This window comes from Neopsephotus bourkii, unplaced genomic scaffold (assembly GCF_033783945.1).
Source record: "Neopsephotus bourkii isolate Nb327-2 ecotype Australia unplaced genomic scaffold, CSIRO-AGI_Nbou_v1 NB_5, whole genome shotgun sequence".
In the NCBI taxonomy this organism is placed as follows: Eukaryota; Metazoa; Chordata; class Aves; order Psittaciformes; family Psittacidae; genus Neopsephotus; species Neopsephotus bourkii.
The window spans coordinates 1,056,196-1,074,813 of record NW_026900522.1 but is presented as its reverse complement, the minus strand read 5'-3'; the positions used below and the strand labels follow the sequence as shown (position 1 = coordinate 1,074,813).

Sequence of the window (18,618 nt, the reverse complement as noted above, 5' to 3'; positions counted from 1 at the left end):
TCTTCATTATTAAGTAGTAACAGAATAAAATCACAGGTATCATTGAACGAGATACATGTCATAATGGCTATCTAGCCACTAAACAAATTATTTTTTTTTTAGTTTACAGATTTGCATACTTAAAGCATGAACTGCCTAAAGTCCTTCATTTGATGACAAAGAATCTCTTTTGGAGAGTGCTTATTCTGCTGATACCTTCTGTGCCATCTGGCTCTGCCTGCTCCTCACGCTGCCTTTGCTTGAACTTCAGATTGCCATAGTGCATGACAGCCCCCGTCAGCTTGTAGATGGATGTCTTCTCTTCAGCAGTGAAGCCAAGTATGTCAATGGCAGTCTGGCAACAGAAACAGTAAGTAAATGTATGAGTACCAGGACTCATCCACTACATGACCTGTTTGGTAAGTTACTTACATCTGTAGCCATAAGCTCCTCCTGGTCATTAATGCTGGGAACAGTGATTTCACCTTGACTCACAAACTGGAAATCATAAGGGTTGGTGGTAATGAGGAGCATGTCTGAAAGCAACAAAAGAGGAAAATTGGGCGTACTTTAGCTTTCCAGATTACTGTTGCTCATTGAAATTCCTTCAAAATGTTACTGATCTTCCTACCAATTAGCTCTGGCTTCTTGTTAGAGGTGATCTGATAGAATATGTGATAGCTTCTTTCTGCCTTGAGCTGGAAAGTGACTCTGGACTTCTCCAGCAGATCTGCAAGGAAGGGAGAAAGATTCAGGCATAGGAAGGCACACAGAGGTGGGAACTTAGGAAGGAAAGGGATCAGGCCAGGAGAGTGTCTTACAAGTTTCAATGTCAGCAGAAGCCAGTTTGCCTGTGGCACCAAAATGGATTCTGATGAATTTGCCCTGTTAAGAAGAAGCAGCAGCATTTCAGCCAAAATACATTACATCTCTTCTCCTTATGTGAGAATATCACTATCCCATCACTACTGTTATAATGAGGAGGGATTTTGTCCAAAGCAACAACTTACGAAGCGTGAGGAGTTGTCGTTCCTCACAGTCTTGGCATTTCCAAAGGCCTCCAGCAGTGGGTTGGCGCTGATGATTTGATCCTCAAGCGTTCCCTGCAGGATGATAATTATTCGGTTATAGTGTTTAGTTGACGCAACAGTTACATGCCAAATGTTCAATCTGTTGTTCTTGACTCACCTGCATTTTGCCTGAGTGAGCGTCCTTCTTCCTGTCACCACCTGCTGCAATTGTTGCAAAGTACTGGATGACACGCTTTGTGTTCACAGTCTTCCCTGCTCCGGATTCTCCGCTGTGCAACCAAAGAGATGCAGAAAGCATGTGGTTAGGCAGGAGATCCCTGTCACCGGGCAGCCCCACAGGGATCAGAGCAGCATACATACGTGATCAGGATTGACTGGTTCTCACGATCTGTGAAAAGACAGAGATAGGAAAACTCTTCCTAGTGGTCATGGACAACAAATAGCTCAGAAATTAGGAGAAAAATACAAAGTAAAACTTCCAGAGAATGCAGGAACAAAAGATAGTGAAAAGCCATGGTAATTCTGGTGGGTACTTTTGATACTCCCACATACTTCAGATGTTATCAACTGGATCAATTAGGACATCACTTCAGAACAGCTTTTGTAGCTTTCTGCCTTTCAAGACACTGACTTATCAGGCTACCTATTTCACTCTTATACTGTAAGTAAATGTAACAAAAATATTGAGCTTGAGCTCTAGCAGCATGTGAATTCTTCTGAAACTAAAACTTTCCTGAGTGATCTTACGGATTTATTTATTATTTTTTTTACCCCTATATATACAGAAATGCTGTATTCCCAAGATCATACATAGAGAAGATTACATTTTCCTTTTGTATTCTGTATCTATTTCCTGTTTTGCAACAAAAGATCAAGAATAGAAGGCCTAAAATCCTGCACAATTGTGATTTTACTACACACATAAGAAAGAGAAAGTAAGAGGTAGAAGAAAAAAAGGAAATGAGATTTTTTTTAAGCTGTTCAGTTTAAATCATTAAAGCTTTATATTTCCCTTGACATTTTTTCTCAAGTTTACTTTTGACTATAAGGTACAACTGATTTACAGTTGCACAGATCAGTATAGGAGTTACATAGATCATTAAGGGCTGCATGTACTTTAGACCACCTGCTCATCTTTTCCATCATGAACCCCATTTGCATACTAATCTTATTAAGCTTATGTACCTGTTCAATGCAGAGATACTGTTTTACTTGTTAGCACTGATACTTCTAAATTTGAATTGAATGTATACACATAATTTATAGGATAGGTGTGATGTTATTGTACTTTGTAGGCTACAGCTGACATCGGTTTAGTGATTATGGTACATAAACTTATGCATTTATGTATGATCCCCTTACAGTCAGTAAATTCTACACCATAAAATAGGTGACTTCTTTCCAATGAATTTCCTCCTTCTAGATTGTTTTCATTAGGTCCAAGTCTTTATTGATTCTAATGGGAACACAGATGCTCAGTTCAAACAGACAATTACAGTTAAGTGTATTAATCTTCCATTCTTATCACACATACTATTTTAAGTGTTGCATCATATTTCCAGAGAATTTTCCTCTACAGATAGATCACTGCAGAGATATTCAAAAGAAATCGAGCACTCACCAGTCAGCATGAACTGATAGGCATTATCAGAGATGGAGAAGATGTGTGGAGGGGCCTCCTGGCGCTTCTTGCCTCGATAGGCCAACACCACCTCTGGGTTGTACACTGGCAGCCACTTGTAGGGGTTGACAGTGACACAGAAGAGACCCGAGTAGGTCTGTGGGGAAGGGAAACAGCACGTTGGCTTCCACTTAGGCTGCCAGAGCAGTTCCTCCCAGCTAACCAGAGGAAGACTGCTGATGGTACTTACGTAGATCATCCAGGCTGCGTAACGCTCTTTGAGGTTGTACAGCACAGCAGGTTCATGGAGGTGGGTCATCATGGCCATGTCCTCAATTTTATCATACTTAGGAGGGTTCATGGGAAAGACTTGGTCTTCCTTTACAGTCAGGGTCTACAAAGGAAGCAAAATATCTATGTATGTCAACTAACAGCTGAGAGAATCAAATGGTGTCTTTCAGCCTTGTCTTACTCACTTCTCCACCTTCAGTCTTGACAGTGACATTCCCTCCTTCTTTGCTCTGGACTGTCCCTTTCACAAAGGATTCTTTAGGGTGGGCCACAAAGACTGATGTTTTGGCATCGAAAGGCTTGTTCTGGGCAGCAATTCTCTCCTTCTCTGACTTTCGGAGGTAAGGAGCTGCCTCCCCGAAGACAGCCATCTCAGCATCTCCGGAAGCCATGTCTGCACTTTAGTGAAGGCACAACAACAGATGTGTCTTGTGGGGAAAACAAGGTTATGGATCAATGTCAAAAATAATATAATCCATATAAGTGAGAAAACTCCCGGCTCTTAGGCTAGTGAAGTGCTAGCTACTCTTCCCGAAACTCTCTTAGAAGCAACCACTCAAATCCACTTTGATTTGAACTTAAAATTATCCTAGTCCCACCAATGAGTAAGACTTAGTCATCTAAACCACATAGGCTTTGGAACGATAAACAGAAATTCTTTAGAATATTTACTACATTTTTGTAATTTTATGAATTCTACCCAGGTTTGAAGTCTTCACATAAAGGAATCCACAGCCAGAGGAAATCCATGTTTGTTCTGTTCCTTAATTATGAATGATGCATCTTCAACAGAGTACTTTCTTGTTAAAAGTATTACCTTATGTGCTCAAAATTCAAAATTACTTCACTTTTCAGATCTTCCCTATTTTCAACAGTCTTAACTATACTAAAGTCAGCAGAAATAAGCAGATTTATGAAAATAAGTCATGCAGCTTTATAACTTTCTGTATAATATTCCTGCAGTCTAGGAATACATTATTCGAGGTATTACCTTTGGAGAAGGCTTGTATCCTGGAAACTGACCAACTCTGTAAAATAGGAATGGCAACTGTTTCTTATTGCTGCATGGAATTCCAGAGACAAATCATGGGCTGAAGATCAGACATGCATTTAAAATGATAATAAAAAGTTTTGTTTGCATGGGCACTCCCTCATGGGAATGGCTGCAAGAGGCAGAAGAAATGGAACAGGGAATTGCAAGGGCTTTGTCCTCTTTCTTTAAGCTCACAAAATCCATGCACTTACCTTGGAGCCTTCCTTGGAAACAGGTCAGACTAGTCTCTGGGAGATTTTATAGTGCCTCATCTGCAGATGCTGCAGATGCTCCCCCTTTCTTCGGTCAAAACATTTCTGGCAAACCTTCTTTGGCAAAGCATTGTCTGGCAAACTAAGGGCATAATTTTCATTTGATTTGAATGATATAATTAGAACATTTTTATATCTTACTCTGTGAATACATCTATAAATAATTTGCCAAGAGTGTTAAGAAGAGAATCTAGACTACTCAAGGCACTTAGAGAACTTGGATGCAGGGACTTGCGATTCCTATTGCTGGCTTTCTCAGTGATTTGCTGATTGGCCCATGGGAGTTTCCTGGGTATGCTTATACCACAACTTTTCAGTCATGCAATGGTGATGATAATGTTTGTGATGCTTTGAAAAAACATGCATTGAGAAAAACAGGAAAAGTATGTCAAGAAACAGCAAATAATTGTTCTTGAGACACTTTTCAGTGTTATTTTCTAAAAAAGTAGAAGTCAAAACGTAGTACAGCTGAGGTTTCTGTGTGGGACACTCTTAATAGCTGACAGAGTTTGAAATACAGCAAGTTAGAAGCCTGAACTGAAGTAATGGGAGACTCTGCTTTGAAACACAGCTCTTGAATAGGATCCTGAGCTGACTTCTGAGGTATCAAATTAAAATACATACTTGGGCATGCATAGATAATAGATGGTTTTGTGCATACTTCACATAAAAAGTGATTTCCCAGAAACTGCTTTCTCACTGTTCACACTCTTATTATTTGCATTTGACCTATGTTTGCTCCTATATTGTCTGCATAAATAATCAGTTCCCTCTGTCAAATCTGAAGTTCCAGAGGCACCAATAGCCCTTCCTTACCTATAACTCCCCAAAACAACGTGGCTCGCCCTGCCATGTTCATACATACAATCACACATATCACCTCAGCATATAGTTCGAGATACTATGCATTCTGAGAAACCCTCAATCTAGCACTGCCTTGCCATCAAAATATACCTATTTACACATTCACAGTCCCAGAAAGCTTTGTACCAAATCATTAGAGGTAGCAGCCAGTCCTACGTAATGCTCATGGATTGGGAAAAGGAGATTTGCTGGTAGTCCAACCTGATCTAGTTTTAGCAAAGGTTGCAATGACTTAAACCGCTTCAGACTCTCCATATCTAAACACATGCTTCTCCTGGTCATTTACATTTCAATCATTAAAATAGCTTAGCAAATGATACAGGGAAGAGTCAGAAAAACAATGTCTTGTGTCCAGTGTAATATACAGCATCAGATAATGCCCTGTGCTGTAGGAGCCCCTTCTAAGGGTGCTCTGGCACTACAGCACCCACATTTTGGGCCCCAGACTGGAATCCAAACCCAGACCTTACTACACAAGGTACAGAGATAGCTGAATCTCTCAGAAGGCTAATATTTTCACATAGATTAGGAAGAAGAGCTGCCCATTACCAGAGGACTAGTATGGTAATTTTGAATTCTTGTCCAGTGCAAAACAGCAGTGTACAGGGCATTTGATATCTTATTCAGTCACACAACCTTCACAAAATGATCTGTTATAGAGGAACAGAGGCCTGCCAAATTTCCCTCTGTGTCCAGCTGCCATGCACAGATTCTTGGAGAAAGGTATTGGGAACATATACTGCCTTGTCTTCCTTTTTTGGTTGAACAGCAAATTTATACCAAGCAGACTACACTCAAGAGAAGTGGAACTTGTCAAGCTGATTCCTTTTAGCTCTTGGCATGTCCAGCACTGAAGTCCTGTGTTAATGTTTTTCCATGCTCATGCTGTTCAGGGAATTCAGGTCCCTCAAGTTTCCTGCTTCAGGCCCTTCAGAAGTCTCTCCTCATTTCTTAACAGCTGTCCTCAGGACAGTAACACTAACTGCAATTGAGAGGACTAGCAGACTGCTAGAGCAATGAATGTGACACTAATAGGAGACCCTACTACTACTCCACATAAATGGGCAAGTGTTATTTTAGATTGTAGTACCAAAACTGTATGTGCAGACACTGTCAACAAATGCTTCATGACACCACTAGTTAGAGTATAAAGGAAAAGCAGTGTTGGCTTACACGGTTTAAATACAGACTTGGACATAGTTAAAAATAAAGCTGTTTAAGGATTGATCTGTGGCAATATATGTAATAGAACATCCTTGGAGGAGTTACAATAGCCCTCAAAATTCTACATAATTGTGTTTTAAAGCACATACAAATAAGGAATCAAAGGGAAGTGGTTAAGTTTTAATAGACTGAGGAACAGTTAATGGTACCATAGTAGAGGCCCAGGTCAAAGATTGCCAGAAAAGAACTGATAAAAGAAAACAGTCACTTCATCATAGAAACCAGTCAGGTTAATCAAGTATGATTACACTGCCTGTTAGATACATGTTGGCTGCTTTCAGTTACTGTCTAGTCCTTCACATCCTTAGCAATAAATACCAACGACGTATTTGTGATCTTTCAAATAACTAAAGTGAAACTGAGCAGATTACAGGTTCACTGCTTTTTTTTAAAAAATGGGCGTAACATTAGCCTTTTTCTAGTCATATGGGAACATCCCTGTGTGTCATCAATTTTCATTAATGATAAACACAGGCCTTGCAATTACATGGGTGAACTCCTTTAACACCCTTTAATGAGACAAACCCACCCCCTAGGTATTAATACATCCAGCTTCTGTTAGTAATTCCAGCTTCACTAGGTAACAGGTTAGGACTTACCCACTGTTGGTTACCCCTTTCCTTCTCATGTTCCATTGAAAGAAGCAGATGCCTGGGGACAAGTTTATCTATAAAGACTGATGCAGAAAATGTGCTACATATTTAAGTGCTTTCTCTATCATCTCTTAGTAGGTGGCCTTCCACATTCAGCAGTAGATAGATATTTTCTTTGAACTCCCTTCTGCAGCATTCATGCAGAACCCTTATGCTTAATGTCTCTAAGTGCCCAAGCATTGTTTTATATTCCTACTAGTCCTTGCCTGAACCTCTTACACAATTCTGTGTTTTAGCTCAAGAAGTTTGCTGCTTAGCTAAGATCAAAATCCCAGTCTTCCTGCAGAACAAGGTAGTTTGTTCCTGAGGTGTCCATAATTTTCCTTAAAACCCTAACGATCTCTCCTGAGCAGTGCTCTCTTTCACAGCTGCTGCCAAGTGTGTTCTAACTAGCAGTTCCCTAAATACAACAAATTCCAGTCTTATGAACTGTAGAGTGTTAATTCTGCTGCTTACCTCCTCAGCTTTCCACTAGATCCTTCACTCAGTCATCATGTGGTTGCTGCAGCCTGAGCTGTCATCTGGGATAATATTTAACCCTGCTTCCAATACTCAGCATTGCCCATCCAGTATTTACACTAGGATATTGTCATTAGCACAGTCTAAGAACTTTGGGCATTAGCTTCCCGGTGCTGTTGCCCCCCTAGCAGATGTCCAGATGGCTGAAATCTTCCAAGAGGCTGAGGGGACTTCTGCCTTTCTAAAGCTGTAGAAATAATCCTTTACTATGTTGCCTTGGTTGGGTGGTCTATAACAGACCACATCACAATATCCCTCATTTTCCTCCTCTCTCTGACAGATCATTCTGGAGCTTTGCACAAGGAAGAAGCACTTGCCATAAAGCACAAATCCTCCTCATCCTCCCTGTCTATTGTTCCTAAACAATCCATATCCTCCTATCACCATGTTCTAGTAGTGCATACTATCCCACCAAATCCCCATGATTCTGACTGTGTTCCCCTTCTCCCTTGCAAAATTCCTACATTTGCAGCTATTCCTCTGCAACTTCTGGGCTTAAGTCTTGTTCCCGTAATGGAGCTGATTTTACACCCTTCTCACCAGGTTAGTAGTCTCATTGCGAAGAGCCCTTCCTTTCTTTCTTTCTTATTTCTCAAATACAGATGTCCAAAATGCTAGAGCAACTAAAAAATGAAGTTGCTAAGCTTCCGAACATGTGTAAGCTCCTAATTAAAATCCATTTCAATATCACAGGACTGGTAGGTGACCAGTGTAATCCCATGGTATTAAAGGGGCTTACAGGGAAACCAAGGGATATACATTATGGTGAGGCTGATGACTATACTGGACAAATCAGTAGAAATTATAATACGAATGAAATTAAAAGATACAGGAAAAATCAACAGTCTTTCATAGGTATTTGTAAAGAGAAGTCTTGGTTCATAAACCTGCTTGCTTCTTTGAACGCATGTATATTTAACTACAAAGACTGTGTCTGTAACGCTAAATAAATCTGCAAAATGATACAGGATGCCTTGCAGCCAACCTTCAGTGCCTGTGACTACCAGAATTGTGTGGTTGCATCCGTACTGCATAACCCTTGGCTTGGGTCTCAGCCATTTAGCACATGCCTACTTTCTCTTTCACACCAACTAAATTAAGTATCAAGCTGAAGCTTCTCCCCTGAAGATCTTAATAGGTAACATTAAACAGTGGTATAGAGGGAAAACTGTATACTGCAGCACTGGGTGCATGCACACTGCTCACAAAAATGGAGCATTAGCTGTCAGCAGTTTTCAAAAGGAAACCAACCTTACCCTACAGAATGGATCTGGAGAGACTAGAAAAAGAAAGAATAAAACAAGAGAAGAAAACAATACAGAAAAGAGAGGAAAAAGGAGGGAGAGAAGAAAACAAGATCTAAACTTTTACCCTTTCCCCCACATGTTCTTTATGGAAGATAAAGATTTTATTAATTCATATTTGCAGGCAAACTAACTTGAAGATTTTTCTTCCATAGATTTAAAAATCCTGGTCATATGGACAACTCAAATAGATGTCTTGGAATATGCTCTGGGATACACACCAACTGCTTTGGATATGTTTTAGTTCATAGGGATTATCATTCCCACAAAACTGATAAATTTTTGTTACATGGCCTATTAGGCATTCCAGCTTCTTGCAAAGAGTACTCTGTAATTTGACTTACCAGATCCAGACTCCAAACAAATTTAGCTCCACAGTTCTCAGTGAGTTAGGCCACAGAAAACTGGCCAATTTCCTCTGTCCAAGCATGGGGCAACTGAGACACTACATGTCCTTGGGAACAGGTATCTGCTGAAAAAGGCAGCTATGCCCTGATGCAAAACAAAGAGGGAGATGGATCCAGACATTGACTTCCTACCACTTCTGTTTCCATCCCTATAGGGTCTGGAACCCACTGGGACTAGAAGGAAACCACAGCACAGTTAAAAGAGAATGAGAGATATCCCTGGATACAGATGGTCCTGCACAGATACATGGTGTGGTCAAAGTGCTGGAGGGATGCCATCCAAGATTGCTGAAAAGTGATCCCATCCCACTTTCTGTAAGTCTCCACAATGTGATTTCCATTCCCTTTTGTCCAGTGAGCATGAGCTGGGGAGAAAGAGGGTGGTGACAGTCGAGCACCATCAAAGGCGCTTGAGTTTGTGGCCCAGTGAAAACCGCACTCCCTGCTCTGCTTCTTAGAGCAGCAGGAGCAGCACCCTTATAACCTACCTAGTTAGAAAGATATTCCAGGAGTAGTATCTCCATGTCACTGTCATGGAACCACCTTCAAGCCTCCACTCCTTCAACCATTGACCAAAGTGACCTGGACCTCCTGGTCAGTTGTAATATCAGGAAAAGAAGCATGATTGCAAGCCTCCAGCCTCCATTTTCAGGCCCATTGGTCTTCTGCCCAGAGAGAAGCAAACCCAGGTGGACCATCTGGGAATCAACCAGCAAAGACCTAGAAGGCACCTTCTTGGGTCTCAGTATGTGTGGTATTAATTATAACCTTGGCAGCAGTGAATTCTAGTACAGGAAGTTAGCTGAGCTGAGTCTTTGAAGGAGCACATCAAGGTCACCCTCACAATAGCATTCAGTACCTTTGTTACTCTCATTAGGTCCTTTAACAATTCAGCCATTCTGGACCAGCTACACCGTGGATTTCATAGACATTTTGTCAGGTGTGCATCCAGTTGGTGGACATCAAAACAGAATATTCTGATCCATAGAATCTCCCCACCAAATGGAGGGTGCTTTCCAAAAGATAAGTAGGTTCCTCCTTTGCACTGAGCTTGCCCATCTCTTCCATGCTGCTTTTCCTGAAGATTGCCACCAATGGTATTAAATTCTCATCCCCTGCAAAAGTGGAGAGAGTTTATTCACATAAACATACATATATGAAAGTATGTGCTTTTTTTTTTTTTTGTAGGTTGTTCTGTTGAGTTAGGTAATTTATAGTTCTCTAGTAGGCAATGAGATCCTTCATCAGCTTTAACAGCCTTTTCTGTCAAATCACACCTCCAGCAGCATATTTAAGATTCCTTTCATCATCCTGAGAATTTTAGCTGAGAAGCTCAATATTCCAAATTTATGACTTTTTCCATATTGTCTACGTTGTAGCCTATGGTGAGATGAGCACTCAACTCCTACTTATCAGACAGGGCAAAATTCCCAGGTGAAGAGATAGATCAGATTATCTGTGTTCTACAGAAGCGACAGGGAGCACTGTACAATCTGAGTTCCATGAACAAAGTATTTGTGCTGCAGAGATTACCAATGACTAACTGGGTGCATTTACCAGTGCTTGAAGTGTTTAGGTGAGCTGTTGTTCAGAAGGGAAAGGTCTAATTCCATCCATATTCATAAATCTGCATAGACCAGATGCTGAGGAAATAGTGCAAAGTGGAACCCAGGCTGGAGACTGCAACATGATGCAGATACTTGTGAAGTATTGTAGACAGAAAGAAAATCATGTATGGCAATGTGATACCTAGCTACTAAAAGATCACTTTCTGGTGTTATGCTGCTTCTTTCCAGATTCTGTAACTCATACAGAGTAGAACAGCATCAACCCCAGAATATATGGCATCATTTCTATTCTGGAATAAGTACATTAACATACAGCACTTTCCAGGTGAAAAAAAATTACAAAAAAGAAATCACCAACACTCTAACAGCAGAGGCTGAGACAGTGACAGACCTGAGAGATACAAAAATGCTGTGGAAGATAGCTACACTTATGACTTCTAGAAAAAACAAAGATACAGGATGGAGTCTGAATTTCCCTGACTTTCTCATGGTTTTGCTCTTTGCAGGATTTTTAGCTTTCAGGTGTTGTTGTTGGCCATGCTGTCATTATGGTAGGACCTATCGAGACAGATCAGTTCTCTCTAAGGCTGTCATGGACAGTCTGACAAAGAATGCCCAGCCTCTGCTGGCCTCTGTGTAAAATGAGAGCTCACAGGAATGTTAGCACAAGACAAGCAGAAATGTCAGAACACTGTTCTGTAGCAAAACTGTTCATCCCTACACTTCTGCTAGGATGTGGCTGGACACTGAACTCTAGAGATGGTAAGAGCACATTTTCCGTATTAAAAGCTTCTTTATGAATTCAATGTAGATTTGCGAAGGTGCATGCTTTCAACATTGTGTGCAGAATGTGCTCAGTCCATATTTTTGATGTGTCACTGCTTAGGAAATGTGCCATTAAACTATCATTTCTGATAAATGTGGCTGAAAGAATAGGCTGAGAGAATTGCTGGAAGCTATGATGTCCTAGGAAGAACTACTGAGGATCATAGCTACTGAGACTTGAAACCTGCTGGTTTTAAAATAGTGTGAACCACCAATGAATGGCAAATGTAAGCAAAAATGCAGGGTCTACATGTGAGCACTTGGGAAGACAAGCTGATGTCACTGGCTAGCCAGAACAGGGCTATAATAGCCTTGCTATCCCCTGTCCCTTCTGCTCTATTCAGAAACTAAATCTGCAGATCTTAACACAGTTGGGATTTATCTTCACTGCATGTCAAGCAAAGTGAGTGCATCCGTCCTAGGGGGAACTTTGATAACTAATTTGTCTCTTAGTTTCTCACAGTGTATTCTTGGAAGTTCTCAGCATAAGTTAACTGAACATAAGAGTCAAATAAAACCCACAGGCCAGGATTAGAGAATGGGCAGCTTTCAAATGTGCACTCACCATAGGTGCCCCATTACTCACACTCCTTCTGTCTCCACAGCTAACATCAGTGGAAAAGATCTGGGCAGTAAATTCTGGCCAAGGAGATGACATTCAGGATGCCCTTTCTATCACCCATCAAAGCAGCTGAGGGTCTCCTGTTACACAGCAGGTGAGTGGGGTGGGCAAGCTGTGCAACCACTTGGGTAGAAAAAGGTAATTGAAAGAGCAAGCAGCCAGAAGAGGAGGAAGGAAGGGGAAGGAAAGCAAAGTAAGGAGGAAGCATGGCATTAATACCTGCAGGCAACTGTAGCATAACCTAAAATAAGCTGCACTTATGAGATCAAAGGTCCACGTCTTTGAAAGTGATGCCCAGGAAGGAGTGTGTTCTTGCCTAAGGCAACGTAGAGCAGCACTTCTCTAAATACTCAGTAATTTGTATTTATTGTCCTGGGCAGGACACTGTATCTGAGTATTTAAAAGCTCATGATGGATTTTCAGCTGATTAATTTCTCCAAACATTTTTTGAACCCATGAACTCTTCCCTGGACATATGGCAGTTTACAAAGGCTAACTCATAGAAAGCAAACATTCCCATATGCAATTGAATTCCTTTTATTATTATCTTAGACTGTTAGAAATAATATATCCTCTTTGCACTTTATCCAAATTTTCATATTGTCACACATTTGAGGAAGTAAAAATAGTGATTTAACTGCAGGGAGAATCTCGCAGATGCTAAATTAGACTATGCTACAGTTAATCTGCAGTACATATTTATACTACAACAGGATTTTCTTCTTGTAGCATTTCAAGGGACTTTTTTTTTCCCAAACACTATGGGTCCTGCCGCTTCAGAGACTCTACCACAGCCTCCTATGTAAAATTAGCAGACAGATTTCCTTGGTGTCAGCCTAAGTGTTTCCTTAATTTCTCTCTGCATCCTTCTGAGATGGCAAGGGAAAGATACAAGTCCCTGCTCCTCGTGAAGGGCAAATCAGTTGTGTAAGGCAGAACAGCTCCAGCAGGAGACAGTGATGATGACATGCCACCAGGTAGCCTGGAATAGCTAGCTGAGGAGATAACGATGTCCCTCTAGTCTAGGAGTTCACAGAGTATCTGAGATCCTCTGCGATGGGGCAGCAGTTCTGTTGAACATATGCAATGTTTCTGATTTAAACTTTCTCTTCAGTACTGTCCTTTACAGCCACTTTGGAGCAATATGTTATGGCAATAAATAACCAAGAGGAAGGAATCCTTGGTTTCCCTCCCCCTGGTATGCTATTTGCATCCTGGTAATTCATCATAATTTATGGCCTCCTCAAGAGAGGAGTGCTGTTAATTCAGCATGAAAGAAAACCTAACAATACAGCTTTTTTTCCTTTATGTTCCAGCTATATGTGATATATACTGTCTAGGTTACCACACTGCTAAAATTCATACTGCATCACTAGAAAGGTATTTTTTTACATGTTAAAGAATTCTTAAAAACAGTGTCATAACAAGAGTTCTCATTTTTAAAGGGTGATTACACTCTGTCTTAAATTAAAGGCAAATTATTTACCCTATATATATATAACCTAAAGTACATATTAAATGGAAATTTAAATTTGATCAGTTAAATTCAATTAAATTACTTTACATTATTAAATTGATATATTAATGAATTAAAAATAATTTTAATTAATCCATTTTTAAAGTTTAATTACATATAAATTTATAAATCAAATACAAACCTTAGAGTGTATTCCCCAAACAAAATTTGTTGTTCAGGGAAGCAAACAAACAGAACCTTAAAATGGGAACTCTTTCCAACTGGGAAAAGGAGCTTTTAATATATAAAAATAAAATTTCAGGTATTAACACATCTACCTAAGTTTGCTAGGTATGAGGCAGAGTGGGGTATATACACCTTCTCAGAAATTCTAGCACCTTCCCTAGGCAAGATCAGTAGCTGACTATGAAATTAAACATAAAAATAGACATGAGGAACATCACAGTTTCAGTTGCATGAAAGCTGCTGATACACTTGTTATTTTTCTGTAAAAGTGCATATGATACCATCCATATTTAGACAGCCTTTCAGAGATGCATGTCTAAAACAGAGACTTAAAAGCATAAAGGAGATAATGAAATACTATACATCTACTGTTTTACCATACACTTTTTCTCTTTCAAATATTTCCTGAATATTTACTCCAAGTCCTTTTCACTTCAAACGAACCCGTTACAGTCCTGGCAATATAACCTTCTATGTTCCTTACTGAAAATCTTTTACATTTGAAAAAAATATTTTCATACTCCTATACCCAGTCTTTACATTTATTGTCTCATAACTTAAAACATGAAGTTCTATCCATACCTTTTCTCTATGTCACAATTTTCATATTTGTCATTCTGGTTTATTTCCTCCTTACTCTTAAAATTACATTTATTTTTCAGAAGACGCCTACAAATTAAGCTCTACTGGGGATATTGTAGACTAACACTGAGATTAGCCCTTGCTGAGGAAAGCAAACATTCACATCCAGCAGTATACAAAGGATACTTATACCAATATGTGCAGTAATAAGATGAGCCATTTTTGCAACTGTTTGACATTGTTGAGTTGGATAAAATGTTGCCCTTAATTCCTTTTCTCCCTGTCTCAGATGAAAAAGCCCGTGCATTTCCCTGTCTGATTTCATCCTCCAAAAGTACTCTGTTTACCTTCATTAAATTTCCTTCTGAAAATAAGAGGATACTTACTCCAGTTTTCCAGAGCTACTTTTAAGTCTGGTCTCACTATGCCCTGCAAAGTTCTTAGATACCACCTTTCCCAAAGGACACACTACCAGTGGCTGCTCCTGTCAGCTCAGGGTCTTTTCGTTCAGAACTATGTCCTTAGCAGTTCCAGGCCTTCTTTGGCCCGTTCCAGCTATCTTTGTCCTGTCCCAGTGGAGAACACATGAGACTGACTGACCCTGCAGGCTGCGGTTTAACCCGGCTGCTGGGACTGCTGGTCTGCAGCGACCAGGCGCCCATTGGAGGCTCCACCTCGGCGGCTCCATGGTGCCACCCCCTGGCAATGGGGCCTCGGGCCCGGCTGAGCTCCGTGCGACTGATAGGAGCTGCTGCAGCCCTGCCACCGGTGCCCTGTGGGAATGAAGCCACCGTGTTTCTGCCAAGGATCCCTAAAAGTACTTGTCTGTCCCTTCAGTGTCAGGTGACAAGACCAAGCTGAGAATAAAGCTGCAGGGGCCCGTGTCCTCTGAACCACAGTCCAAGTGCTGAGGCGAAAGGCACAGCCTCTGGCCCAGCTGATGTCTCTGGACCTCCATTTCCTCAGCCTGACTGCTTGTGGTGACCGAACCAGGCAGTGACTCCAGCTCTACCGAGCTCTCCCAAGGGCTTGTGGAGCCAGGCTGCAGGCAGAGCTGGGTCTCCCTGTGACAGCCACCGGTCTGGCCAGGGCTGCTTCTGCAGCCCTGATACAGCAGTGGCCCTTGAGGGATCTCTGGTGTACAGCACAAACGTCTTCTTGCAGTGTGAAAGCACAGCCTGAGCAAAAGAAGAGCCATGTTCTTCTCAAGGCTGATGAACCACGGAGCAAGCCCTGCCTCTGCCTTCCTCCTCACCCAGACAATGACTCAAGAGGAGACAGCTGTAAAATTCTGCACATTCAGAGCTATGGCAAAGCTCACCTTTTTTGTTCATTGTTTTACAAGAGAATGAATGCCTCCATTCACCTCAAAGTGGGCCCTGGCTGACTGCTGGAAGTACCTGGGCAGCTGCTGTGTTCCCCGTGGGACAGCATGTCCAATGGGGGGCACGGTGAGCACCCAGGTGCTGGGTTGGCACAGCCTCATTGCACAGGCTCCCGAGGGGCCACTCTTGATCTGTCTCTTAGCAGAGAAAGCACACTCATGCCTGCTTCTGGTTTTGAACCTTTCAGCTGAGCAAGGAGATGTGCCGGAGCAAGTCTCTCTGCGGTAAGAATAGCATCTGCCATCTTAGGACACACCACAGTTGTCCAGCTCCTGCATGGCAGCACGTTGTGCTGAGATATAGAAGGCAACCTACCCGCCAAGGAATGTCTTCGAGCGCTATTAGTGGAAACGGATCATCTCCACAAACAGGCATGACCCTGGGCAGGAGTCTTGTGAGAGCAGGGCTATTCTGAGCTCCTGACACTGAGGTTGAAGGGACACACATGACAGGCTGGTCCTCCTGGCATGGCCCACCTCCAGAGCTCTCTGTGGCCCTGTCTCCTCCCCTGGGAATGATTCTTGGGAAGGCTGATTGGTGGATTTGTGGGACCTCAGAGCCCAGGAGGAGGGGTCCAGGAGGGAGTTGGGAATTTGCTGGGGACACTAGGCTGAACCTCAACCCATCAGCACTGCCCATGCTTACGGCAAGTCCTGGCTGAAGACGTGTACCTGTCCCTGAGCTTAAGGCACGTGGCTGCCTGCTTCATGTTCAACCACATGCATGTAAGCTACACAAAACCAGAGACTGTGTATCTGCATGCAAGTGAAACACACAGGAAGCTACCAAAAGAAACAGCTGACTTTTTAAAGTTGTCTGAGAAAGGCTATGATAGATCAGAAGAGACAGTCATACCAGTCATGCAAGAGCTGCTTCTTCAGTGCCTGTCTTTTCCCAATGCCCTTTATGACAGTGGTTTTATAGAGGTAAATAGAAAAACTATCCAGGCTTTACACTTACCAGTGTGGCCAGAAGACATCAGCTTGTTCAATCCTCCTTTTCTCTTCCATATGCCTGGCTTGCTTTGCTGGCTGCATTCCTTCATTCTGATCACCCATCCTCAAGTTGCCATGATGGAGGAACTGTGGGGCAAAGGATAGCAGAAGGTCTGTAAAGCAGGATTTCAGAGGGCCTCAGTAGTTTATGCTTGTACACACCATTACAGATAACAGGAGTACTTATTGGCTCCTGGGTGTCATCTAGACCTTATCCAGCCCCACCTGAAGCTCTTGGAGATGCCTGCAGGTGGGGCTAGAGATTCTTGGGGCCATCTAGAGGATGCAGTTAGGTCATAGGTGGGTTTGGGAAAGCAGGCTTCCATGAGAGACCTGGCTGTGGTGGTAAACAAATGCATGCCACCAGGCAAAAGCACGGCTGCACGGGATAAGAAGGGATGAACAAAGTTGGGCATCTGCTTCTGAATACTAGCACTTTGTACCAATGTTCAGTAGATACAGGTGCCAAGTTGTGGACTGTCACAAGTTTTCAACACCAATACGTACCTTGACATCTGCTCCTGAGTCTGCTTCTTCTTTCCTTTTAGTGCCAGCTGCACTTCACTCCTCAGTTGCTCTTAAAGTGCTTCTCGTTTCCTCCATACCGGTCTGCATCAAGAGCTCCTGCAGCCTGGAGTCACCTGGGGTCCCTGGCAGTGAACACTTCAGATAGGTAGAGCTGCAGCAGTGCATGCAAATCTGTAAGTTGATATGGCCAAAAGGATTTCCAAATTAACTAAACAGCCCTCAGCTACTGGTAACCTGTGGTTGATGCACTGTAGACACAGCCCTGCAGGCTGTGAGGCTCCTGAGAAAATCATCCAAGGCAGTGTGGTCTCCCTGAAAAGAAGGGACAGAAATTATTTGGAAGCAGGCAACTATAGGTTGTATGAACACATCATCTTACACAGACATTTGGTGGGCTTGTCTACAACATAACTTGACATTGTGCGTGTGTCCTACACCCAAACTAGACGTGAGGCTTAATGCATCGGAATAATCCAGTTGAGATGGCTGACAGAGCACATGAGACACCACAGCTGCACATGCCCACTGTGCCTGTGCTGTTCAGAACATCGTCTGAATGAAGGAAAAAGTGTTTAACAATTCCCCCCTTCCCTTCTTCTCCAGAATATATTGTCTCTTTAGCCAGTAGGAAGGCCAGAAGCAAGGTACGGTATGTGAGAAAGGAATAGAGGTGATGTGTTGAGAAGGTGCCATGCAGTGCCTGAAGGGACAGTCTTTCCACCAGGAGCAGGGGTGGAAGCAGCTGAGAGGATCTTCAGATAAGATAGTGGCACAACTTAGAGGCACTATCAGTGTTTCCTGACAATGCCCTGACTGCCAAAAAAATGTTGGCTGTTCATGGTGCACTGCACTGGAACTCCTGATAACTGATGTTTAGGATTTGTGACTGCCAGGATGACAGACAATAGCAGGGAAAGGAAAAAGGAAAGGGATCAGCCTCTCTTGCCTCTCACATGGGAAGTAAGATGTGATGAAAGGACAATGGGAGAAGGGCAGAAGCAGGGCAAGGAGCTTGTGGAGATGGAACAGGCTAGACTACCAGTAGACTCCACAGGAATGGACAGCCTCTAAGTTTATGGGTTCTTAACACAGGGTTTGCACTAGCTTCTCCCTTCCTCAAACCAGGAAAAGTGAGAAAACTTGTTCTGCAATGCAGTATCCCTAGCTTGATCAGAAAAAAAAAAAACAAAAACAAAGGCGGCACCCATTTATA

The 18,618-nt window shown here is 42.2% G+C and overlaps 1 protein-coding gene and 2 long non-coding RNA genes across 3 annotated transcripts in view; 2 read left to right on the top strand and 1 right to left on the bottom strand.

Annotated features, from left to right (window-relative positions):
• Nucleotides 1-3,329, bottom strand: part of LOC133217965 (myosin heavy chain, skeletal muscle, adult-like) — a 49,093-nt gene extending 45,764 nt beyond the window's left edge. Inside the window, exons 1-4 of the mRNA XM_061364003.1 lie at nt 3,108-3,329; nt 2,882-3,025; nt 2,632-2,788; nt 1,371-1,398 (exon numbers count right to left, since the gene is read on the bottom strand). Coding sequence (XP_061219987.1) covers nt 1,371-1,398; nt 2,632-2,788; nt 2,882-3,025; nt 3,108-3,314 — 536 coding nt within the window. The 5' untranslated portion in view covers nt 3,315-3,329. The remainder of the gene's footprint in view (nt 1-1,370; nt 1,399-2,631; nt 2,789-2,881; nt 3,026-3,107) is intronic.
• LOC133219288 (uncharacterized) overlaps nt 1-17,630 on the top strand; it is a 40,744-nt gene extending 23,114 nt beyond the window's left edge. Inside the window, exon 3 of the long non-coding RNA XR_009727393.1 lies at nt 17,426-17,630. This is a non-coding gene — a long non-coding RNA (uncharacterized LOC133219288). The remainder of the gene's footprint in view (nt 1-17,425) is intronic.
• LOC133219338 (uncharacterized) lies at nt 223-14,857 on the top strand. The gene is made up of 4 exons (XR_009727417.1): nt 223-349; nt 9,354-9,513; nt 11,273-12,307; nt 14,578-14,857. It is a non-coding gene; the product is annotated as an uncharacterized LOC133219338 (long non-coding RNA).
• Nucleotides 17,631-18,618: the final 988 nt, after the last annotated feature.